General features: G+C 36.1%; 1 protein-coding gene across 5 annotated transcripts in view; it reads right to left on the bottom strand.

Moving 5' to 3' along the window:
* The window catches only part of SCN7A (sodium voltage-gated channel alpha subunit 7), a 75,337-nt gene extending 50,865 nt beyond the window's left edge, over nucleotides 1–24,472 (bottom strand). For 4 of the 5 annotated variants that reach the window (XM_057505457.1, XM_057505459.1, XM_057505460.1 and 1 more), the window contains exons 1-6: nucleotides 24,351–24,472; nucleotides 9,172–9,413; nucleotides 6,026–6,137; nucleotides 5,581–5,671; nucleotides 4,408–4,536; nucleotides 3,833–3,924 (exon numbers count right to left, since the gene is read on the bottom strand). In XM_057505457.1, coding sequence (XP_057361440.1) covers nucleotides 3,833–3,924; nucleotides 4,408–4,536; nucleotides 5,581–5,671; nucleotides 6,026–6,137; nucleotides 9,172–9,399 — 652 coding nt within the window. In that variant the 5' untranslated portion in view covers nucleotides 9,400–9,413; nucleotides 24,351–24,472. Of the gene's footprint in view, nucleotides 1–3,832; nucleotides 3,925–4,407; nucleotides 4,537–5,580; nucleotides 5,672–6,025; nucleotides 6,138–9,171; nucleotides 9,414–24,149; nucleotides 24,286–24,350 lie in introns of those variants that run through there. The other variant, XM_057505458.1, reaches the window with a different exon arrangement.
* Between the last annotated feature and the right edge of the window lie 1,201 nt (nucleotides 24,473–25,673).

Genomic DNA, 25,673 nt, shown 5'->3' with positions numbered 1-25,673 from the left:
GAGTATAATAAAATAGGGTTGAAATAACGTTATTCTGTGTTTAAGGAAATATGATTGATATCTGCCTTAAATACACAATTGTAGTTGCTGTCATATTGGAATACATATTCACAGCCTATTTTTGCCACTTGGAATATACTATTGCTTTTTTTTTTTTGCTATATGTGAGTCTTTTTTAAGTGTTACATTAGAAATGGAATTTCTGTATCAAATATATGCCCACATTTAAGTACAGACACATATGTTCCATTTGTTTTTGAGAGAAGAACCATTGTATAAACCAAAGACTATTAAATATATTCCCAGCTTGCACTAAAGGTGGGACATTTAAAAAAAATTTTGCCAACTTATTAGAAGAAAAACAGGATCACTTTAATGTAATTTCCGTGATTACCATAGTAAGCTTCTAAAATATGTATATTTGCACTGTACTTTTTATTTGGCAATTGTCATGAGTACTTTGCATATGTTCCTACTGAAAAAAATGTTTTCCATATTGTTTTATTGGAATTATTTTTAAGAAAAGCAATTCTTAAATAAGAGTATCTGTGTGTGTGTTGGCATGTGTGTGTGTGTGAATATGTATGACCAAGTTTCTTGTGGAACTCTAATTTTAGTGATGACATTTTTGTTTAAAGATAAAAAAATCAAATTTTACAGAACAAAATTAATAATTTTCATTGTTATCTACCATTCAAAGGTCTGAGCTATATGTCAATTTTGATTAATTTCCTGGTGTAAGTTTCCTCTTCTTTTTACTTTAAAATTTTTATTATGCTTCAGGTGTATCTTTTGTGGAGTTTCATCTGTTTCTGATTTAATAGTAAAGTTTCCATATCTCAACAAAATAATTTAACCCAATTGTATTTATTTTCATAAATTGGTTTTAGTTTTGGTTATGCTTTTACCATGTTGCTTTTTTTTTAAATTTTTATCTTCCTGTCATGATATGTCCTATCTTTTCTAAATTAACTTTATTTTTCCTTTTGTATTTTAGATAAAATATATCTGTTTTAAGAACCTGTATCAAACTTAGGTTCTTATTTTGAACAAACATGTACTCTCTACATCAGAAATAAAACTGTAGCCACTATAGTCTCACCGTATAAGATAAGGAAATAATTGGATTTATTTTCTCATATTTCTCTTTACCCACTTTTCAGTTTTTGTTAATATATTTAGGATTTTTGACCTAATTATAATTGTTGAATTTTATGTATTTTGCATTGTATATTATCTTTAATGATTTATAAGGAAAGGTAACATTCATTCAAATTGTTACAAAAGCCTCTCAGGAAATATAAATTCATGCAAATAGGGAATGGAGGGGACTTGGACGAATATGAATGACTTAAAGGGGCAGCTGCTCCTCGACTACAGCTGGTAGTTGTCAAGCAGGAATGTGGGTGGAAGGATGATGAGAATTCATCCAAGTTAATTTAGATTTTAATGTCAGAATCACCAGATTTTATAATGGTGTCTATCTCAAAGTTTTCTAAAACACAAACTATCTCTAGTTCAAGAATGACCACAGATATTCATGCTATAACTTCTGATTAATAATATTTGGATTATGTTGTGCAACCCAAGAACAGCAATAATCTGGCAGTCATTCTCTGTTGGAAGGATTTCAGAGTTCGCTGTGATTACTTTTGGTACTAAATCTTGTCACTGTTGAGTATTTTATTCTTCTACTTCTGTTTTTCAGCAGATATTAAGGATACACATGTGAATTCAGAACTCTTGCATGACTTAGACTATCTTTCTGTTGACTTCACATATGGATGACAGACAGGAGTAGAATTCTGGTGCCAAAACCTCCTTGCCTACAAGCCCTCCAAGCTCTGAAACTCCACTGCTACTCATGTTTAATGTTATCAAGAGGTCTAAGGATTGCCTTTCCCAGGCCACTTTTTCTTTACTTGTTTTTGCTTGTAGAGTTTTTATAATATTTATTCTTTAATACTTTAAAGTTTAAAAATGTTGTTATATGTCTAATGATATCTTTTAGTTTTTTTGTCTAAGACAAGCCTCTTCCATTTGTGAATAAGGTCTTTCTAAAGATAAAAAATTCTATTGTGTTTTTGAGTTTTTGTCTTTACATTTATTCTGGTTTCTTTTCTAGGATCATCAATTATCCATATCGTAGAACTTCATTCTCTCCTTCATTAAATCAATCCCATTTTTGGTTCTACTGTATTAATATAGAACTTTTCTTCTTTACACCAGTGGTTTTACGTACTATACCATGACACTATACAGATAATACTTTATTGCTTCTATTACCATCAAATATCCATGAAGGATACTGTAATTTTTATCAGTTAAAGGTGTTTTTGTCTATTTTATTATCTCATTTTTGTCTTCTGTTCACGAGAGTCTAGGTTTTCTTCTACTGGGACTACAAAACATGATTTCTTATGCTTGTCTCTATTCCTTATAGCACATTTTTTTAAAGGAAAAATGAGGATTATTCTCATTTTCTTAAGTAGTATGACTTTTCTCTTTTGTATTGGAAAATAGTTTTATGTTGCTGGTATGTGTCTTGATTTTCTCCCTTGAAAAGCAAGAGCAGTTTCTACCAGCCAGTGTGCTCCCACCTGTAGTGAGTGTATCCCCTTGTGTTAACCTGGATTTACCTGATTTCTTCTACAATCCTTACCTGTGGTCCTAAGATGAAGATGCAGATGATGCAATTTTATGATCTAGTCACTTTCAGAGGGCACTAAGAGAGCTCTTACTCTCTTACTGTGGAAATTCTTGCCAGGGTAATTCTCACTGCTGGTTTCTGCACTGGTTTTGGCAAAGCTCCCATGCCACAGACCATTTTTATTAAACAGCTTTACTGAGATATAACTCAGAAACCATACAACTCATCCGTTTAATATGCACAATTCAATGTTTCCAGTATATCCACAGGGTTATGCAGCTATCACCACACGCCCCAACCTTTTTGCTGTTTTGCCAGCCTGGACTCCAACACATTATATGTATATGTATTGTTCAAGGGGACAAAAGTTGCCTATAGATCTTATTTTTGTATTATCACACTTGCTCAGGGGTTCAATTATTTCAAAAGGGAATATTATCAAATATTTCAAAAGGGAATAATACAAAATTCCCTATTTTGTATTATCACCCTGGGTTTACTGGTTCAATTATTTCAAAACACTTCTGATTCATAGCATCCAAAACACTCTGAATAGAGTTGTTCTTGTCTGACTATTCTTATTCACTCTGAATAACAAATTAGAAGGTTTTGGTGAGCTTCTCTAGGATGTCTTCAGGAATGGGAGCTGTAAATCAGTCCTCAGCATCTTCCGTGGTCATAGCTCTACCTCATTTAGCAGAACCTCCTTGAATACAGTCATGTGGAATGGACTCGATTGAGGCATTCAGAGCAAAAGGGAATTTATTTTATTATATACTTCTTTGTTAATTTCAACTAGTTCGTAGATGCAATGATGAAATGAAGAGGCAGATTAGATATCTGTCTAGATGCTATCTCTTGCAAAAGTCTAAGGGTAATTTTAAAAGTTCATATTTAAGATATGAGAATAAATAAAAAATAGAGAATATATTTTGATTGATATCTGTATTTTGTTATCATAAGTATTGAACCCATCTCAAATAAAGAACAGTCAAATGTGATACTTTTTCTTAGCTTTCCTAGAGTGAGTGAAATAAATTTAAATATCAGATAGTTCATTGATTTCAAAACTGAAACATTGTTCAATTTAGTATTTCTCCAAGCAATATCAGCAGAGTCCAAATGAAGATGTGGGAGTACATAAAACAAAATAAAGAAAAGGAATTCAATGCCATTTCTTACCTTGGTTTAAAGGAATAATTTTCAAAATTCTCAAATTTCTTATAATTCTAAATATTGGAATGAAGTTTAGAGATGAGTATCTTGTTATGTGCCTGTGGAATTAAATTAGAATTACTGAGAAGTCACATGAACCTAGGCTACTTATCTTAGGCTTTTAATACTCTTTGAAAGTTATTTTAAAACCATGTATAATCATGTTTTCTTTCTCTCACTATTCCATTTTGCAAATAGTTTTATTAGATTTTATTAGGTTGCTACAGTGCAAGGTACCCAGGTAAATACTAATCTACAAACAAATTATGAGATTTCCAGATTTTCTACTCACTGAAAATAATCTCTAATGCAAAACTCCAACCTCTAGTGCTTTTTGTTTTAGATAGAAAACATTCTTTTAGTTTGGTATTGCATATTCTGAGGACTAGTTCAGTGAGAGCTGCCTGAGAGAACTCGCTGTGGCTATGACTTATGAAATATTCTTTATGGGCAGAATCTTTGCAGGCTCATCAGTGTTTCTTTATGAGAACTATCTGTTTAGCAGGGTTTTAAGATTATTTGCAACTTAAAGAAATACTCACTCAAACAAAGTTACACTGAAATCGAGCCAGTCCCATGGATCTCCAAAGAAATAAAAGGATCCTGCCCAGATGCCTCTTGCAATCAGTTTTACAAGTATTTCAAAGGTGTAAATTCCAAGCAAAGTGTTCCTACAGAAAAAAATTCATATAAACGTTAACAGTGAGAACAATACATTGTCAGCTCTGAAATACTATGTCTATGATAACTGATTGGCAGCAAATCAATCAACCAGACAATAAAAAAGAATATGCCACTTGAACCACAGGATAGGGCTTTAGCTAGGCTCCTTGGGTGGATATGTCTCATGGCATTAACCTTGAAATTTGACTATAATTTTTTTCAATAACTCCAAGTTCAGGATTATAGTCTTTATATATATATATTTAGGTAAATGATGAAGATGCAAAATATCAAATTTATTTGACAATGGGAATCAGGTAACAATTAACTGAATTGCAGAGAGGATGGAAGATTTAACTTTATTATAAGCATGTACAAGGTTTTTATGGTGAATCAGTATTGTATATACCTTCCAAGTCAACTAGTTTTAAGAACAGAATTAAAGCTTAAGAGGTTGCACAAAGAAGGCCTCAGGAATGCAGTCAAACAGAAGGAAGTAGTGACAGAAAGAGAAGTAGGATAGAAAGGAAGAAAAAGAAATAATTTTCTTTAGAATGGAAATGAATAAACATCATTTGAGTTTGAAACAAATCAGGTGTGGAATTGCAATAATAAAAAAAAATCCAAGGCACTGAAATATTATGTTAATTATTAGTAATTAACTTTAAAATAAAACCTCACTCTTATGATGCCATACACATAAATATATAGTTAAAGACTCAAATATTTACATCACATTAACGAACATGTTGGGAAATAGAGGCATTTAAAATCCACTAAGAATAATGAAAGGGAAGAAAAACATTAAAATTGATCCACTGACATTGGAGTATATAAAACAAAATAAAGAAAAGGTGTATATTTGCTTTTATTTGGAAAATTAATTATTTTGGTATGTGTATAAATATTATATTATGTGCCATGAATGTTATATTATGTATAAGATATAAATATTAAATTGTACAATGTCATATCATACACTGTAATAAAATATGTTAAATATGAAATATAACTGTACATAAGATTATGTATAATAAAATTATATAACTTACTGCAATACTGGCTCCCAGTTTGACAAATCAGTCATGACCATAAATATGCAGTCAATCAGGACACTGATTAAAATTAACATTTGGAAAAAGGTAGATTACAGTTAAGGAATAATGAATAAAAAATAATAATGAAAACACATGTTTCCATAATTTGTTTATATGTGCATACACTGAGGTAAAATGGTTTCTTAAATTACAAAAATACAAATACTATTCATATTGAAAAGTAATGAGGATTAAGATTTATATTTACTGTTTTTGTTTGTACTAGAAAATATATTTTAAATGCATTTTCAAATATGGAACACAGTGCAGTTGTAATCCAGATTTAAATATGACCTAAAATGTGGTATCAATTCAAAATAGAAAAAGACTGCAGCAATATTTGAATAGAATAGCTGCATTAGCTTATCTGTACAGTCTAAAGCCAATAAAAAAGGATATGGATGTACCAAAATCTTAATAACTGTTCTTCTAATTGAGCTGAAAGGAGAAAATGTAAACCACCTGGCATTGAATCTGAAGATTGTTCTCTCTTTATTTAATACCATGAAAGTCTGTAAGATGGAAAAAGAACATTAAGTAAAATTAGAAACTAAGAACTATAATCTCATCAATTACACAATATACTACCAATGATCATTTTAGCCATGAATTCTAACAGTTACACTTTTCTTATATTTTGACATTCCCTTATGGACTAAATCAAATGGGGAGGTTTTTTTTAAAAAAAAACATTTTCATTAATATTTAGGTTTATCTACCTTTTTCTTTTTTTCCTAGTATTCTACTTAAGAAAGCCATTTGCCATATACCAATCTTCAATCTTCCTGCAGAACTAACATAATAAAGAGCAAGAAAACTGTATACTATGGTCTTGGAAATCATTTAAACATACTAGTATTCAATGAATGTAAACAATGTAATTTTATTCCAAAGCAAATACGGTGTGGGATTACAGTAGTAAAAGTGATCCAACATGCTCAAATATTAATTATTAGTAAGTTATCTATGTTATAAAATCCCACTTGTATGTTATCTTTGACATAAACATATCTAAAACAAATTTATATCATGTAAAACTAACATGTTGGGATATAGAAGCATTGAAATAAAAAATAATGAAAAATCAGACACATCCTAAAAATGAGTCATAGATACGTATTTGTATATATGCATGTATTTATTTTATATACATATATACACACACACAGAGTGTGTATGGATGTGTGTATACACACATACATTTTTGCCATATATATATATATATATATATACACATAATATGGTATTTTACCGAATATATATATATATATATGATATATATATATATATATATATATTCATTATACACACACACACACACACACACTTGGAAAATTCATTTATTGTAGTGTGTGCATAAATATATATAGTGAATATTATGCTATAACAGTATATAATATATAGTATACATGATATATATTAAATATAATTTATTACATATAGTATATTGTGTTATATAATTACACAGAGGTGTATATGGTGACTATACATTGGTATTTATATTTGTGTATACGTACAAATATATTAGTGAGTACAAATATATGTTCATTGAGATTTTATGAATACATATTCTAAAGGGAAACTAAACTTTGCTATAATTCTCATCAATAAAACACTCTTTCAACATGCAGTCTCTGAACATTTTGACTTGTATTTATTTTTTCTCTTTACATTTTCAAAGCAAAGAGAAAACAAAACAGGCCAAAGAAATATATCTGATTATTTAAATGTGCTTTCCAAGTATTTTCCAGAACAATCTCAAAATTTCATGGAAGATGTACATGCAACCTACCATCTTATGTCATTGTGAAGGAATGAGTTAATTCCATATATAATAATTTTCTGATTAATGTTTACATACTGAAATTGTTCATTCAATTTTAGAATTATTTATTTACCTGTCACCTTGAACAGAATAAACTGAATGACTCAAATTTTTAATAACTTTATGCTATTATTAATAACTGTACTTTTTATACTAAGCTTTCCTTAGAGTTTTTGGCTTGTTTTATATTTCAAAATCTTTGGTTTTCTCCAATAACAAACCCAGATTTGTTTCCTACATCTGTATATACTACCAAAAAACTCAAACCTTTACTGTATTAGAGCTACCATTAAGTTTACTGTTATATCAACTGTTATGACTTAAACATAGCCAAAGTGAAGGCAGAGTTAAGTGAGATGAGGATTCACATTTTCACTAAAACGTTTGTAAGATTTGCAAGGATTTTATAGCTAATGTTGCATAATGCCTACAGAAGCTATCATTGATGCAGCAGTCTTTTTGTAATATATACAATTACACTATAAAATGCCAATACTCTTCTGCCAAGCAAATAATCTGAAAGAGTTGTGGTTATACAAAATGATCACTTTGCCTTCTGTCCAGAGACTTTGGTTCAATTCCATTTCACCCATTTGGTAAATCACTGAATGCTCTACAAGGACATCAATTTACAACTATCCACAATGAAGCTAATCCTCATCTCCCCTGAGGTTTATCTTCTTTATAGTTATTTCATTTTTGTCAGTAGCACTGCTGGGCTGGAAACCTTGGCATAATCAGCCCATCTTCAAATCCTGCTGTTCCTTCTCAGGCCTGTTACCTCTCTCAAACACTCCAGACTTCAGGCTTGGATTTCTCTCCTATGTCATCTTTCTGACTCTTTCTCTTCTATGCAATAGTAATTTAGAAATACTCTTATTCACCTTACTCAAACACTGCATTTATCACATCAGTTTTCTGGCCACCATATTAAATCCATGCTGACATTTCTGTTATTTCATCTTATTTTCCACAACTTGCAACACAGCTACAGAGTTCTAGTTCTCTCATTACCCTGTCTCTTCCCTATTCCAGAATTAATCTCTGCTCTTGCCTGTTCATAGAAGATCTGCCCTTTGCCTTATTAAAATCTGAAATGCTCTTCAAGCTATAATTTAATCTCTATTTCCTTAATGAAGACTCTTCCAGCCTTGTCAGTCCACACAGATCTCTGTCTTTTCTAAGCATAATTATCCTTATTTTTATCATCTTGTGCTTGTTCTTAGATTGTTCAAATATTTAGTGGGTTCTTCAAGTTATTTTGGGGATATGATAGGATGTGAATGTAGGAATAAATAGAAATCATAAATAAAATATAGGTTAGCTTTATTTTCCTAACTACTGAGTAAGATCGTAAAGTTGAATATTTGAAACTGCTGTACATATTACAGAAATTTTATATTATAGTTACTCTAAAATAAATAACCTTAAGTAGCCAATCATCATGCTCCCATTAAACAAATCATTTACCTTAAGACATAACACTATGAACTAAAGTAAAGTAACCCCAAACAAACTAACCTACCAGGTAAGCATCAGGCTTTGATAAAAGTCTCAAATACGTCTGAAATTTCTTTTTATAGAAATCCAGTTTTCTATAACTTAAAATTACCTCTTGATTTACTCTTCATTCTTTTTTCATACTATCTCAATTACATTTTTGTGTGTCTGGAAAATAAAACAATAAACATGTAATCACAATAAATTCAATTAATCCTTACATTTTTATCCTTATAGTATGGGTCCACATCTTCCAAGGGTTCTGACACCATTCCTTGAGGAAGATTTCCATAAACAAATGGAAGCTCTTTCCCAACTTCCAAGTCAGTGTTTGGCTTTAAATCTTCTTCTTGGTGTTCCTCACTGCGCTTTTTAGCAATATGCTGTTTCATAAGTTCAAGAGACTCTCTGGTGAAGGGGACAAGGCCCCTAGGCTCTGGAGAAGCCATTTCCAACTCTGTACCTGCAAGAAATATTTTTCTTCAGTTCCACATAAAATTTAGGTATATACAAAAATTTTAATTACGAAAGGTTAGGATATGAATAAAAGAGAACAGCAAACGGAGTGCATGCCTTCAAATAAAATTCTGGTGTTTTGTAGAAATCTGAGTAGGTAAACCTGATTTTGTTATACTTAACATTAGGTTTAATTTGTAATTCCATGAGTAACTCATTCTGCTTCATTTACGTATCTTGAATCCTCTTTCATTGAAATCTGCCTTTCAATTTCTCCCTCGCAATGAGAGAGTTCTAAAGTTACCAGAGACTTGGGGGGAAGGAGGGGAAATCCAATTATTTCACTCTTAGCTATATTTAACCACTGACTACTCTTTTCTTCCCTAACTCAGTCTGCATTGATTCTGGGCCCCACTCTTCTGTATCTCTTATAGCTCTGATTACTTGCTTTGACTCAGTTCTTCCTCCCAAATTTGTACCTGATATCTTTTAAAGTTCTGCCTTTCCCCTCTGTTACACCCATCTTTTTGGTGACTACATAGGCAAACACAGAGTTTTAATTACCATACATGGGTATATCCCAAAACACCCTCTTCCCTCAGTCACCTATGTGGCAATCCCACCAATAACAGCAATTTAACGAGTAAAAACAAAATTCATTACTTCCTCCATGACTAGAATCATTATTAAACCTTCTAGCCATTGTAAAAGAACAAAAACACAAATACAAACTCATTACCTTGTAAATTACTCATGAAATGTTCCTCTTTGTCATCAATTACTCTGACCAAAAGAATTTTCTTATACTTATTTTCCATTGTGTTTTAATATTATCCATTTTTTATATATCTACAAGGTAGCTATCTTTATAATTCCCTATTTGGATTGCTCCAGAAGTCTTTACATGTTTCTCTCAATTCTAGCCTTTGCCTATTTCAAGTCATCCTACAGCCACTAAAATCAGACTTCATTAAAAATAATTTCATGCATTAATTCCCCAGTCATGAAACTTGTTCCTTCCTCTCATATAAATATGCTCTTTTGCTGATTTTCTCCAGCCCAATTCCTATTGAAACCTAATCTTCAAGTAAGCTTACTCAGTGACAACAATGATTATTCTTTTTTCATTCCCCTTAACCCTATTCATAATTTTTTATTATTGCAATTAAGGATAAGAAAGTTTATACTTTATATTGTGGCATTTTGTATATTTTGTCTCTTACAGTGCTGGCCTTCACTGAATTTCTTCTGTAATATTTTTTAAAACAGAAATCATACACATATATACACACACACATATATATTCTGCTCCAAACTTTTCACTGTTGGGTGAAATTGAGTTTTTAATAGTTTAATCTATTACTTTCTTTTAATGGAAGTCAAGAAACAAGTTGGGTAATTTTAATGGAGTACCAATCATTGTAAGAATCAGACCCTTACTAGCTTAAATAGGTGGTGTGGGAGAGATATTCTAAATATACAAATGGTAATCTCACAGATATCCAAGAAGATATATCATCCACTTCACTGTCCTGGGAAATAAAAATGGAAAATCAAGTACTGGATTGGCTCTTCATGCCTTTCATGGGATCACAGTTTTCCTTGAGTACATGTTAAATAGTTTCTTGTTCCTAGAGGTCTCAGTCAAATTACATAATATTCTTGACAGTGTCAATCATAAAATTGGAACTCCTCCTTGGGTTAAGTAAGGATAAAATATATAGGTTGAAATGCCTACTACAGTGATTGGCATATAATTGGGGGGGGAGCAGAGATTAATTTTTAATTGTGATAGATTTTTTTATTTTAGAATCATGGGCCAAATCTAATAAAATAATGTATGGTACAAATATATGTAAGGTCTTGAAATTTGAACCTAGCAACCCATCAGTACAAATGCAGTGGATATTATTTTGCAGCAGAGAAAACTGTCAAGGGGTTTTACTTAATTGCAATTGCAATATAAATCAATACTGATTTGTGTCTGCCAAGAAAGCTAGGGTAACTTTCTGTACTGAAGGAAGATGGAGGAGGCAGTCCTTCTCTATTGTTCTGTAATCTAGGATCACACTCAGAAGACATATACATAAACTGGAGGGTCTTTGAAGAGAATCAGAACATTAATCAGAATCAAATCATACCATCTATTGACCAGTTAAAAGAATGGAGGATATATTGGTTGAAGCAGAAAAGAAAAAACTCAAGTAGAACATTTATTTCCAAGTATCTGAATGATTCTCATATAGAAGAGAAATTAGGCTTAAGTATTATTAAAAAAAAAAAAAAAAGAAAGAAAGATGAACTATAGGATCAATGAGCTGGAGTCAGAATAGATTTGGCTCAAAATAATAAAGCACTTTCCAAATAGATGTTGAAAAATGGGATAGGCTGATTTGGACACTAATATTTCCCTGTAACTAGCAATGTGGAAATAATGGATTTATTGAAAGCTGGGTAGAATAATTTAAATGGCTCCAAATATTGATTGGTTGCAGCCTTATCATTTTAGAACTTTCCAATCTTAAAATTTTTGGATTGAATTTTCAAAGAGTTATCACATGACATAAAAGTTTAGGCTAAATATTAGCTAAACTAAACCTATGCAGCATTGAATTAACAGAATCAAAAGCATTTTTACCTCCATCTTCTCACATTACAATAAAAGTACTTCTTATATCTTATATTTTGGGGATCCATTCTATACACTAACAAACATTATTAAGCTTATGTATGAAAGTATGTTGTTCTTAGAAGTGAATACAAAGGAAGGTTGCAAACTTACTGCAGAGATGCTGCCATTTAATGAAACTATTTTTAGATGCATTCCATTGAAATCTCAAAATTAAATTTGCCAGTCAGTTTTCTTATTACATAGTCTAAATACAGCCTTCCTTTTCTTTTCTATTATCACCCCACAGCATGCTCATCTTTGATTCCTTATTTTGCTGCTTATTAGCTATAAGACCTCAGTAATATAGCCTGAGTTACACTTTCCTGATAAATAAATGAGTCAATCCCTTATGTATTTCATAAGGTAGTAAAGATTAAACCAGACCACGTATAGCAAGTCTGGACCACAGTACTAACCGTGTCAGTGCTAATACTTTCTCCCAACCTAGTCAATTATACCAGAAGACTTCTTAAGTGGTGATTTTGATGTTGAATGAAAACTACTCTGGGTTGTTTACTAGGTAAATGAATGGATATTGGACATTGTCTTTTGTGGTATAACAAAGAAATGAAAGCACTTATCAAATGGAAGTGGCTTGCATTCCATTTTTAGATGGCTGAGTGCAGTCTGTAAATTATTAATCATTAAAACATAATTCAGTAAAAGCTTTTCTGGGGGATTTATAAAATATTGTCCAGGCACTATGCTTTCCAGTGAGTGATCTTAATACAGTGATAAAGTCTGAAAAATATAGAAGGATTAATAGTTAATCTGTCCATTAGACTGCTTTCTAAAAAAATTGAATAGCTAAAGCAAGCCTTTGGCAATAATTGTTTAAAAGTCAACTCAGGCTTGAACTCTAACAAGTCCAAGTTGTACTAACAGTTTATCTTGTTGATTAAAGTAAAGAGGCCGTTATCAGTTGAAAGTAGCAGAGACAATATCAGTATGGGGAAAAGAGGTTCATTCTTATAGAAAAAATATTCTTCAAACTTCAAAGCATTTGAGTACAAGCCAATACTTACCATAATAATTATGGCAATTATAATTATGGTTACTCTGTATAGCCATTATAGTTATAATTAGAGTGACTATCATTTGCAAGGCACTGGACTAGACGTTTCTAATTCTATTATCTCATAAGCGCACATATCATCCTGTGATCGCTATTTTACAAATGAGGAAATAGATCAGTGTGTTTCATAACTTCTCCACCATTGCATAGCTCCATTAGGTGCAGGAGATAGCTGGTAATCCAGATGTATCTAACTCTAAAATTGGGTGTTTTACAAACTATATCACAAAAGTGCTTATAAACTGTAAATGTTTTAGGCAAACATAAGCAATTGGTATCCCAGTACGGCTACTTTAGGGATATCCAAAACCAATGGGTTTACTGGGATAACTTGCTTCACTGGTAACTGACATGTTCATTTTAGGTGGACTGTCTGGAAATTTTCTTTATGTAAATGTCAAAGTCAAATATACTGTATTTTCTTTTTTAATGGAAGGTGAGCAAGCGTAGAGGACATTAACTTGGAGGGGAGGAGGTGCTGCCTGGTATGGTGATCTTCTACTCAGACACAGGGAGAGGCAGCAGAGCATCCCTTACAGCAAGAGAGGCAGCGGGTCCAGCAGCAACTTTCAACAGTATTCGGAGCAATGATAGCAATGGAGTCAGCAGCAGTGATCAGCACCATGGCTTTGGCGGCTTGAGCGGAGGTACTGATCCCCACTGGACTGATACTGACATTTGATACTGGCTCTCACCTTCGCTGCAACCGACTGCTTCCCCCATTTTCTTCTGTACCTGCCCAGATTCAAGACTGTTGAGAGCTGAGTTTTCATTTATCACACGATTTCATTTCCCCCAGGCTGATTTTTGCTACTGTCATTAAGCATAATTTGAAGCATTACTAAAATCTACATAAAGACCAAATAATTTGTTTCAAATCAGAGTGGAAAAATAGAGGTTATTAAATAACTTATACAAGGAAGTTTGTGGAAAATAAAACTTTGTTTCATTATTTTCACAATTAGGGTGAGCATTCTCCTTCTGTCAGTAATGCAAACTAAAATTTAGACCCTATTTTCTATAAAGCCTTTGGAGCATGAGAGCAAACACGAATAGCTTTTCCTTTTCCTTCACAGGCATTTTGAAGTTTGAGCCTTCTCTGTCTTCTAGTTATGTTGATGGAGTGGGTTTTGTGGAGTTTTATTTGTTTTTCTTTTTTGTATTGTTTATGGAGCATACATGTGGAGGTTTAGAATTAGGCAGTTACCATCATCCTCAGTTCCATACATTTCTTAGAGCTAAATAAAATGTAGATGGCTCAATGATTTAAATGCAAAATTAAATTAAAAGTAAAATCCAAATAATAAAATTCATAAAAGAAAGCACAAGTGAACATATTTACAATAATTAAAAATAGGAATCCTAATGAGGCAAAGTGCTGCCTAGGATGCAAGGAAATAAGGAAATTCTAATGTACTTTTTTGGGTAGTATAAGTTGGTACAACTTTTATATCAGGAAATCTGGAACTGGTTCTAAAATAAAATCTATACACCTTATCCTGGCAACTGGAGCAACAGGAACTTACCTCATAGTTCACCTCAGATCAATCTATATGTAAAGATTGTTCAGAGTAGTATTTTGATAGCTAAGAATGGAAACAGTCACCATGTATCTCAGGTACAGGTGCTAATATATATATATATATACATATACATACACACATACATATATATATGTATGTATGTATGTAAAATACATCCTTATAAGGGACAATAATTAATTTTTATGCTTTGGTAACCATATGGATTTTTAAAAATATATGCATAAAGCCTACTGGTATGTGCAACTTATTTTGAAAGCCATCAAAAAATAATTGATTCATTGTCTGAGGCATGTATAGATCAGTATCTGAAAAAGAAATAATATGAAATGATAATGAAAACTCTAGGCACTGAGTGTATGGGTACTTATTGTACAGTTCTATCAGTTTTTCTATATGTTGGAATTATTTTGTAATAAATATTTGGGAAAAAGTTTGGTTCTGGAGCTAGATTGTCTGGATTCAAATCTGGGCTTTAGCATTTTCTAACTGCAACCTTGAGAAAGGCACTTAACCTTTCCATGCCTCAATTTCCTTAACTATAAAAATGGGAATAATAAGAGTATTTAACTCCTAGGGTAATATGAGCTTTGAATGGTTAATGAATATTAAGCACCTAGAACAGTGCCCACCATCTATGTAACAATAAATAGACAGTATAAAAACACTACTTTTAATCCTTTAAAGCACATACTTTTTATGTTTAACCATCTTTTTAACTGAAATTACTGCCTTTTTTCAAGAAATTTATAAAGAGAATATACAGAATATAATTTAATTTCTCATTGATAAATCAAAGTGATAATATTAAATTATAATATCAACTGTAATATTGTGACATCCTTAAATAATTTTTAAAAACCAGAGTTCTGCTTTTTACATCTTTTGTTTTACTTATTTGTATTTCTTTTATCATCAGACTTTTAGATTTTACTCTTGCTGCTTTCCAGTTGCTTGCTTCTATCTGCTTGCTCTTCTAATAACTGCCTCTGACTCACTAGGCATAAACACCGTGACAGTAGGATCTCCATGGAGAAAAAAGCACTGTGAAAGTTCTGGATCTTCATGAAATTGCTCCCTCTTTCTTATACCCAAGTCCCATTATCTCCTTCTCCTGAGATACAGCTTGAAGGGTTGAGACTGGGGGATGATGAATCCTCGATAAATGAGGCAGAATGTATTTCCTTTAGATTCCCAGGTTCCCATCAGGTTTGGAAGAAGCTGATGATATTTCTTTTTATTGTAAGTATAATCCAAAACACGTCATAATTATTACCTGATGGCTTACATTTCCAAGGGCAGAATGATTTCTCTGTGGGAGGACTGCTGAAAGGCAGCTAGCTGGATAGACTTGACATATTGAAAATATGAAAATAGCCATGTACTCCTGTGAGTATATAAGTTTTCAGTATCAAAACTGGCTCAGGCTTCACTCCATTTATTACATAACTAGTTTACATTCCTGGATTCTTCTTGTATTTGCATCTCTTTACTCTAGTGTGACTATCACCTTGCTTTAGCACAACTCTTTTTCTTGCCCCTGAGATCAATTTACTCTTTCCTGACTTAAATGACTTTTGATTTATGGCACTTGTCTTTACAATGTCTGTAACTGTGTTCTGCCCACAGCGCAGCCAGTTTTGGCTAACGCTTCTCTATATGTGTGCCTGACCTAGAACTGACCTGCTGTGGGTCCCACTTCTGGGCTTTTGGCAGCTTCAGATTTCTGGATTGCTCAACTTAGTTCCTTAGTTCCCTTGTTCCAACCCCTCTCAGATCCCTTGGAGCACATTATTGGAATAAGCTATCTTGCAGAAAAAGGTTGTAAACAAGTCTCTCCAAAAAACATATATAATCATGTGTACTTATTTATATAGTTTTGTGTTTTAACATTTTAATTTCAGATATGTTTTTAAAAAGTGAACTCCCCAATTTTTTTAAAAGACCATTCTTGCAGTTTGATATGTTATACAGGGCAATAAGTTTCACCATGGTGTTTACTTTTTGACATTCATTTATGGAACATGTACTTATTGAATACCAAGCACTGTGCCAGGCAGGAGTACTGGAAATATTAATAAAATAAAGTCACTGAATTTGAGGACAACTGGAGACAGACTTGTAAATAAATAAGAACCAAGTCATCTTGGTCATCTCTGAAAATTATTGTTTCGAGAGCAACAGAGACTGGAAATAAAATCCTCTCCAACGCTGGTGGACATGGATTCTACAGAGTGTTTGTCAAATTTTCCAATAATCTGAGAAAATTTCAGTGTCTCTTTTGTGGAAGGAAGGAGCAGTCTAGAATATTAAGTTTCAGAATGACACTGTCCATACACACAATAGGATTAGAAGGCCATAACCAGTGTCGGGCAACAAAGTCCCCTCATTTGCATCTGACTACAAATTAACTAAGAACAACGAGCAGAAGGAAAGCTCAGTGGCAGCTGAACCACCACAGAGGAATGCAGATGACTGGGCACCAGATCCCACTGGCAAGAGCAGTGATGAAGGGAACAGAAAGCGAGTTTACCAGGAACACAAAAGTAAAGTTGCTTCTGCCTCACGTACCCCTATTTGAATCTTCTAAGACAACAAAAGTTTGATTCCCTACCAGTGAGTCTGGGAAAGTGGTCTAACCCAACATTCTAAACCAGTCAGTGTTCTCATTTTCTTCAGATGCTCTCGAAACTTCTACTGCTTTGTGAAATTGGCCTCTAGAATTTCTGAATTCTATCTTGTTAATCCAAAAAATGAACAAGTTGTAAAAAAGCCAGGATCTTCCTAGAAACGTATTTCTGGTGAACCCAATCTGTCAGATTCTTGGCCAAAAATTTCTGGCACATGGCCATGTTAGTGCTCCACAGTGAAAGAAAAGCACTCTTTGCCACTTTCAAGTGGAATGCAAAGGGGATTTGTCATGTAACCAGCTTCTGTAACTTGCCTTCAATCCTGAAGTCCTTAATGTAACTGCCTACCCTGAGATGCAAGACCTGACATCAATTTCTGTTAAAAAAAAAAATCCAGAAATGGAATTCTCCCAGGGGTTTTTGGGGACCATTCACAATCAGCTGACTTCCCTGAGCACCCTCTTAACCTGCAGTGCGACTGTTGGATTTCCTTGAGCCATCGTTGTTGCCCAGCTGTTGAGCAGTAGAAGGAAGCTCATATATACACAAACCATGCCCTAAACCAAGCACCAGACCAGAGGGAAGAGCTCTGAACCAGTGGTTATACAAGGCTGACCATAAGCCTTTACTCTCTGGTCTGGCTCTGGGCTGAGATGCACATAAGACCTTCAACAATTGCCATACCCTGGCAGCTGATTAGACAGGATAGTGTCCAGGCTGCAGTTCACAACTCCTGCGGCCTCTGAGGAGACAAGCAAATAAGAAGACCGTGGCTTCTGATCAACACCCTGGTCCCAAGAGTTGTACCCTTTGTGTCCTATTTCACGTCAGAGTGAAATTGGCATTTGGGATATAATCCTTACTCTATGGATGCTCTGTCCTATTTTTTTTGTTTCATTTCTCTTAATTTACATTATCTTTCTTTACGGCCTATATTATCTTTCTTGTAAGCTACCCCAATTCTTTTTAGGGTAAATATATCAGGAGAATAAATAACTACATATTATCTTGTATACAGTAGAACATTTCATACCTCCCTTTAGCAAAGATAACCTAGCATCTATTTTTCATCTCTAGAACAAACTCCAGCTTCCCAGAAAGCATAGAGGCTGCTTACTTTACGTGCTGTAGTTTCAGTTCCATAATGTAGAAAAAAAGCAAAAGGGAGGAGGCTGTGATGGCCCTGGGCAGTCACCTGCTTGACAGGCAGAATTTACCTCCACAGCCTGACTGCATTACTGGTAGGTTCTGCCCTGGGAATCACACGGAGGGCAGGGGAAGCAATAGGGAGTGAGAGAGGGCAAAAGGAAAAACAATGATTTCAGCGTCTCTTTTCTTTCCTGCCCTGTGTAATCACTGAGAAGATGTGGCTGCAGTTGCTGATACAGACTGCTACCCACACAGCCTCTTCCCTGGGAGCACACAGGCTGAGTACTGGCTCACCTGAGTGGGGAGGGAGGGCGGTCATTCCATTCATCATCCAACTCAGAATGCTTTTGAAAAGGTAGGAGAATGCCATTAATGGTTATTTCTCAATGGTGGACATAAACCCAAACTGTCCCCCCAAACCATGACTTCAGTCATACTACATAAACATGAGATTAGATGTGTTGGAAACAAGAAGAAAGAGTGGAAGGCAAAAGGTAGACCAGTTACTTGTAGCGAACTGGCTGTAGCAGGATAAGGTGGGTGTCCCAGCTGCAGTTCTTTGATTTCAAACTTTAGAGCCATTTTGCACTAGGATCTCTGTAGCAGAAAGGCAACGTCTGGTCATTGCCAAACAGGGTAGGACCTAGAGAATGAAGGCAGTTCTAGAGTGGAGGGAGAGGAGGTGCCCAAAGACAGGGAAAGAATGGAGATCTTCCGGAGAAGTGAGGTCCTCAAGCAGGTGTTTGCCTCAGCAATCCCAGTATATACACTTCCTCTCTCATTCTTTGGATATCAGACAAGATAACACAACCCCCAAAATGTAAAGTCTCTGCTTGTTCTACAAAGGTGGTCGGGTGAAGCTTGCCTTTCAGCCAAAGGAATCTTTCTGTCTGGCAGACTTCATTAGATTCATCTCAGGAGGCCCCAGCCCAAGATAGTCTGAAACTGTCTGTCTAGGTTGGGCTGCTGGCTCCTAGATTTTCAGAATTAACACCAGGAGATTTCTAATATGCAATCAAGAGCTGGTGTAATTAAAATGAGCTGCATTGAGTGTATTTTTTTTCCTTACAACTCTTGGTTACCAGGGTGTTGACCAGAGGCCACTGTGTTCTCATCTCTGTCTCCTCAGAGGCTGCAGGATCTGTGAACTACAGATTCAGAGCGAGACAGATATGCCTATGCTCACATGGGAAGATTCCCCAAATAAATCACTTAGTGAAAAGCATAATGTTAAGAATGGCTTGCACTGTTCATCTTTGAAAAAAGTGTTTTAGAAGGATATATACAGAGTGTTATATATGCTAGCTCATGCATGCTGTTTTCCAATGGGAAAGAAGTCAGCTGCTATACTGTGGAGAGGGATTCTGTCACTTTCTGGTTAATATTTCTATACTATGTGAACGTAATTTAGCATGTATATGTATCACCAAAATCCAGAGTGGCAAGTTTACATGCTGCAGACTTGGGAATAAAAGGACAGACTGACCAGAATGGCACCAATCCAATGGGAATTTTGCAGCTAGCCGCTACCTTGACTGCACTGGGTTTTCCACTTTGGGATTATTTTCCCACTCAAGTTGCTTACTTCCTGTTTAGCTCTGATTACCTGACTCCTACTCTTTTGGCCCACAGTTTTTCTTGCCTGGTTTAGTTGACTTTTTCTCCTTAGTTCCTAGGCCTGGATTCTGTCCACAGCTGTGTTCTGTTTCTTGGTCAGCCTATTTTGGCTTCAATATATCTATTTAATTCTGGACTCAACCCCTCACTGTGACAATTTCAGCTCATTATTCCTAGAAAATGCCATCTGGCAGAGGAAAATTGTGAATACATAACTTTTTCAAAAACACAAGTATACATTACCATTATGTTTTGATTGTATTCTTTAAGAATTATAACCCATTCTGGCTTTGGAAGAATTATAATCTTCTGGCTTTGGAAAATAGGAAACATCCTTGGAAATAAATGAGCACCAGGAAAAATTCAGACAGGTCGTATTTCTCCCCCAAACAAAAGGTTCTCTTTTGAGAACTGAACTTTTGCCAAAATCTGGTAAAACTTGGATTCTAATGATGATTCATTAAAATAATCAGTAGCTGAAGACTTTCAAGCGTCTTCTTTTCAGGGAAGAGGAGTACAGGTCTCACACATCAGAGGGTGTGAGTCTCGTTCTTCTAATGAGAAGAGATCTGGACAGAAGTGTCATATGACAAAGTCTTAGCTCTTGGTCTCAAATTCACTTACAAGAATGAGCCCAAGGAAAGTTTGTGTGAATCCTTGAAGGGATGCAGGACAGTAAGTCTCTGTGGAAGATGGAATCTCACCAGGGGGAGCCATTATGACTGGCAAAGGAGGAAGGGAAGGATCCCAAGAACAGGAAGGAAAGCAACACTGGTATTAAGTACGCCCACTTGAGCTTCTCTATGGCAACCTCATGGCTCCCTAGAAGGGTCCCTTGCTTCTATGGATAGGATACAACTTCCAAGCTGTGCTTATCCAGTACACCAAATAAGCATGTTGAAGAAAGGCCAGAATCTTTCCAGAACTAACTGTTCTTGTGACCCTACTCAGTCAGACCCTTAACCAGAGGAATTTGACCATTAAAGAGTTTAAGAGGAAGGAATGTATTCTTGTCCCGGCTGGAGTAACACAAAGGAGAGCTTGCTCTGCATCTAAGTTCCATGCTCATCAGCCATCCTGAGCCCTTTAGGCCTACTGTGTTAGATGCCACTGTATCTGTGGAACACAACAGTAAAGAAAAAACTACCCGAACTGGGACATTCACTGGAACCCTGAAGGCCTCTTAGAACTGGCCATTTACCTCTGCTCCTGGTCACTCTGCAAGAGTGGGTCTGCTTTTCCAAGATCTACTCCTACCCCCAAAACTACTATAGGTTTTCAAATGTGGAACCAAACACATAGATTTCCAACCTCTTCTCAAACTGGAGTGAAGAGGAGCCTTGGAAATATTCAGGCAAGACTGGAGCCGAAGTTTCAGCCTGTAATCAAGTACTCAGATCAAGCAGCCTCTGGGAACAACCAGAGACTGAGAGGCTGGTGGATCAGGGGCCTCATTCTGCCATCTAAATCAGAAGGGAAGGAATATTCCACTCAACACCAAAGAGTCGACCAAGGACTATGACCCCCAAAGCAGCATCCTCTGATGTTCTAGTATAAGCCAAATACCCTGTCCCAATCTCAGACTTTTAAAGTCAGAATTACCCGGGGTGGGGCCCATAGCACCGGCATTTTCTTGTTTGATGCTAATGTAGTCAGCCTGGCACTTGGAGGCCACCGCAATCAGAGATGCCCATCCAGCCAGTTAACCTCAGCTAGCAACAGGCTTAGTTAACCCAGTCAGAAATACTGTGTGTACAACAGGGGTATCTGTTTGGGGTCCCCCTGTCAGCACAGAGTAGAACCAGAATAAGCCTGGTTTATAAGTAGCAGTGAACGAATAGATACATGGAAATCGTTATCCCAGCTGGGCCAAGAGACATAGACCTGCTAAAAAAATCCCTAGAGGCTCTCAGATAAAAACTTTTCTTCAGCCTTAAAGGTTCCCTCTTTCAGTACTGCACAGGTGAGGCCCTGCTTGCCTAGTTTTGGTTAGCCCACACTAACAGAACATAAGGGGACCAATTCAGGGAAAAATAAGATCTGTGTGTACAAGTCAGTGTCAGTGATGGTAGGTGACTGTGCACAGCTGACAGCTAGTCAGTGTGGGCATGGTTCACAGATGTCCTCATAACTGAGCAATTTGTTACTGGCCAGGGAAAATAATGGCACCAGACTCCCAGAAATCAAGAATGTCCCCTTTATGCTAATGCCCCCAGCATAAACTTTCAACAGAGAGTCCATAGTGTTACGGGTAAGGTCATGGGTCAGCCTCTGAGTATCCTACTTGCGGTTCAGACCCTATCATAATGAGATCTAGGACTGCTAAGTAAGGGATTTAGCAAAATGCTATTGTTTTCATTTCCAGTATGCTTCAGACCTGAATTCATCCTACCTGGGCAAAATTAGTGGGAGTGTCTTTCAACTCCCCTACCTGACCCTCTCCCACAGGAGGCTGAGACAGAATTCCCAGGTCCTCTATGTTTGCCTCCACCCCTGCTCTCAACGGAGACTGATACACAGCAGCAGGTCCCGGGGCCTGCGCACATCCACTGGGATCTGCTGGGCCCTTTCCCTGAGCTTATGTCCAATTTCAGGTTTTTTCTCTTCTTGGTTTAAACACATAGATGGGAAAAGGGGGCTAACAGTACCTCTCCCCCGAGTGCAGGATTTTAGTCAACCCCAATAATTAAGAGTACAGTATTTATTCCTAAACTTTTATTTCTTCTGTATTAATTAATGGACCAAATAAATTCAGCAATATCCAATATACTTGGTGGTTTCATCTCAAGGAAGTAAGACCATAAATATAAAACTAAATTTAAAGCTAAAATGAGAAAGGGTAAAACATATTTTGAGAATACTAAAAAGTGTTCACATATGAATTGTTAACTAAAGAACACAACTTTGCATGCTAGAGGCTCACAGGTTAGAATATAACTTTCAAGTGTGGCAAGAAATCATGATCTGGATTTGAATTTCACTTCCTCTAGTGCCTTTTAGTGAGGACTGTCAAAATCCCTTCTTCCCTTTTATCGAACTAGACTTAAAATGAGAACTAGAATAGTGAGGTGGATAAAAGTGAACAATTTCTAATGCAGACAAGTTATATGTATTACCTTCACAAAACCCTTCATGTAATCTCTGTCATTTAGTCATTACCAGAATATGTAAATTTTTTATGTGTAATTTACCAATAAGAAAAATAAAGCTTAATCAGAAATTAAATAACTTGTTTCATTTTCACAAAAATAGAAATCAAGATTTTGTTATTCTAAATCTCTAAAGTCATCTTCATTGGAATTCCAGCTCATCGTTGATTAGCCAGGTAAACTCACCAAATTACTCCTAATGGGCCCTTTCTTCTTTACTTCTGAAATGAGCAGCTGCATTATAGAAGCTTTAATTAGGGCTGATCATAGCAAGTATAGGGCCCAGGGCACTATTTATTACAGGCTCACCTGCCTTCTATTTTACCAGAAACTGATCTCCTGACCCCTATAGCCAGGAAGAAAATTATCCACACAAAGCACCCCCCAAACTCCTCCCCATTTCAAGAGATGTTTCTGGCCAACATTCTAACCCGATTCCATCATTTCCATTAATGAAGGAAGCCCACCAGCGTGTCATTCCACATGTATTCATCACTTGTCCTGCTTTGACTGGTATCTAAGCATTAGAGGCAGCATATAACCAGTCACAGGAACAGATCATCACTTCCAAAAGAAAACTTCCAGAAGGTAAGTAAGTTACAGAGCTAAACAAGACAAAACAAGCAAAACAAACAAACAAAAAACCCGTTGATTCAAACAATACCAAAATATCCAGCGTAAACTGAGCAAACCATTTCCCTATCACATCTGTGCCTCTAATTTTATACTGTCGAACTTAAATGAAAAGCACCAATCTTGAAATCACATAGTTAGGAGACAAGATTCCTTAGAAAAAGTATAGCTTTTATTCCTTCTGTTCTATTATTGTGTCATGTAACTTAAAGGTCATTGCCATGTAAGATTTTCTAGAAATGTTACACCAACAGAGCATCTCGGTTTCAGAAGCTTACCTGGAGAGATGAGAAAATTCAGCCGACACACAGCGCAGACCCTGCTGCTCTTGGAGTAGCTCTCAAGTCCGGTCCAGGATACAGTCTCCTGCTGGGAATTCTAAGGCACGCAAGGGTGGGGCAGCGAGAGGTGGGTGGGGGCGTCTGCAGAGAGTGGCTACCGCCTTCCTGGGACAGGGCACGCGGCAAGAAGGCACTTACTCGCTTCTGCGTGATGGTTTTCCACCAGCACCTGAGGGAACCCTGAGAACAGGCCTCTTTGGAGCCCTTTTCTCCCACGGGTCTTCTCTTCCTTCCCAGATCTCTGGATTCCTGAGCCCTGGTTGCTTAGGAGGTGTTGCTGTGCTGGCGTCTGCCCTCACCAGCTGATGCCCGCTCTAGGCGCAGGAAACGGGCCCCACTGAATCGCCAGCTAGAAGCCGAGTGTCTGGGGCGGCTGCCGGCCGCTGACCCAGAGACCCTCCCCTGCCCAGATGCGCAGTGAACCGCGCCCGCCGCCTGGAAGCTGTTTTGTGTCCTTCCCACTCCTCCCTCCCGCTCCCCCGCCCTCATCTCCAGGCTAGGGCGCGACTCCTGCTTCCAGACCGGGCGTGGGCGGGGTGGGGGAGACCGGGACGGGCAGCTGCGGGCAGGGGAGGGGCGCGGGCTGCGTGGGCCGGAGCCCCGGCGACGGGAGCAGAGCGCGGGAGTTGGGGGAGGTCGAGAGGGAGGCAGGAAACTCAGGTCTTTGCCTCCCGGTGCCTTCTCTCCCCTTACCTGGCCGCCCCAGTAGAGCTGGCCAGGGGCAAAGTTCAGCCTGCAGCATTCATATCTGCACCTCGCTGCAGGGGCGTTTGACTCTTTCCAGAAATCTTCCGAAGGTATGTAAGCACAGACAATTAAGAATATGAGCAAAAAGCCAAATTAAATTTCGGAAATCAGCAGAGAAAAATATGTCAGACATCTCATTTGGAAAACACACACTCATTGGTAAGAGGTGATTGTTTTGTGCCTGATTTTTTTCCCTAGTTTGCCTTGGTCCCATGAATCAAGATTACAAAAACATAGACACATCTGAAGTGTGTGTTCAAAATGTTCCTAATCACAATTCATTTCATTTTGCAATTTGGTATGCAACAATCATCTATCAAACAATTCCTAGTGAGGCTTGGTAGAAGGCCAGAATATTTTCAAGTGAAAAAATAAAACAGCAATTTGTTGGCATTTATCTGGAAGTCCCATTTTAATTTGTGTTCATACATGCAAAATAATTGAATGTATGCATGTCATATGTGAAGTAGATATGACTGCTATAAGTTGTAACAAAAATCTAAAATAAACATAGCTTAAACATGCAGAGATTTATTTCTCTCAGGTCTAAAAACTCAGGTGTAAGTAGCCCAACACACAAAATATCGCTGATAAATTAGGATTTTCAATTTTGTTGATTTGCCATCTCCAGTGTATTATACCCTTTTTTGCATGATTGACAGAGGCTAACTCATTTGTATTCCAGGAAGTAGGAAAAGGGAATAGAGGAAATGG

Source organism: Manis pentadactyla, chromosome 8 (assembly GCF_030020395.1).
Source record: "Manis pentadactyla isolate mManPen7 chromosome 8, mManPen7.hap1, whole genome shotgun sequence".
Classification (NCBI taxonomy): Eukaryota; Metazoa; Chordata; class Mammalia; order Pholidota; family Manidae; genus Manis; species Manis pentadactyla.
This window is presented reverse-complemented; position numbering and strand designations above follow the sequence as displayed.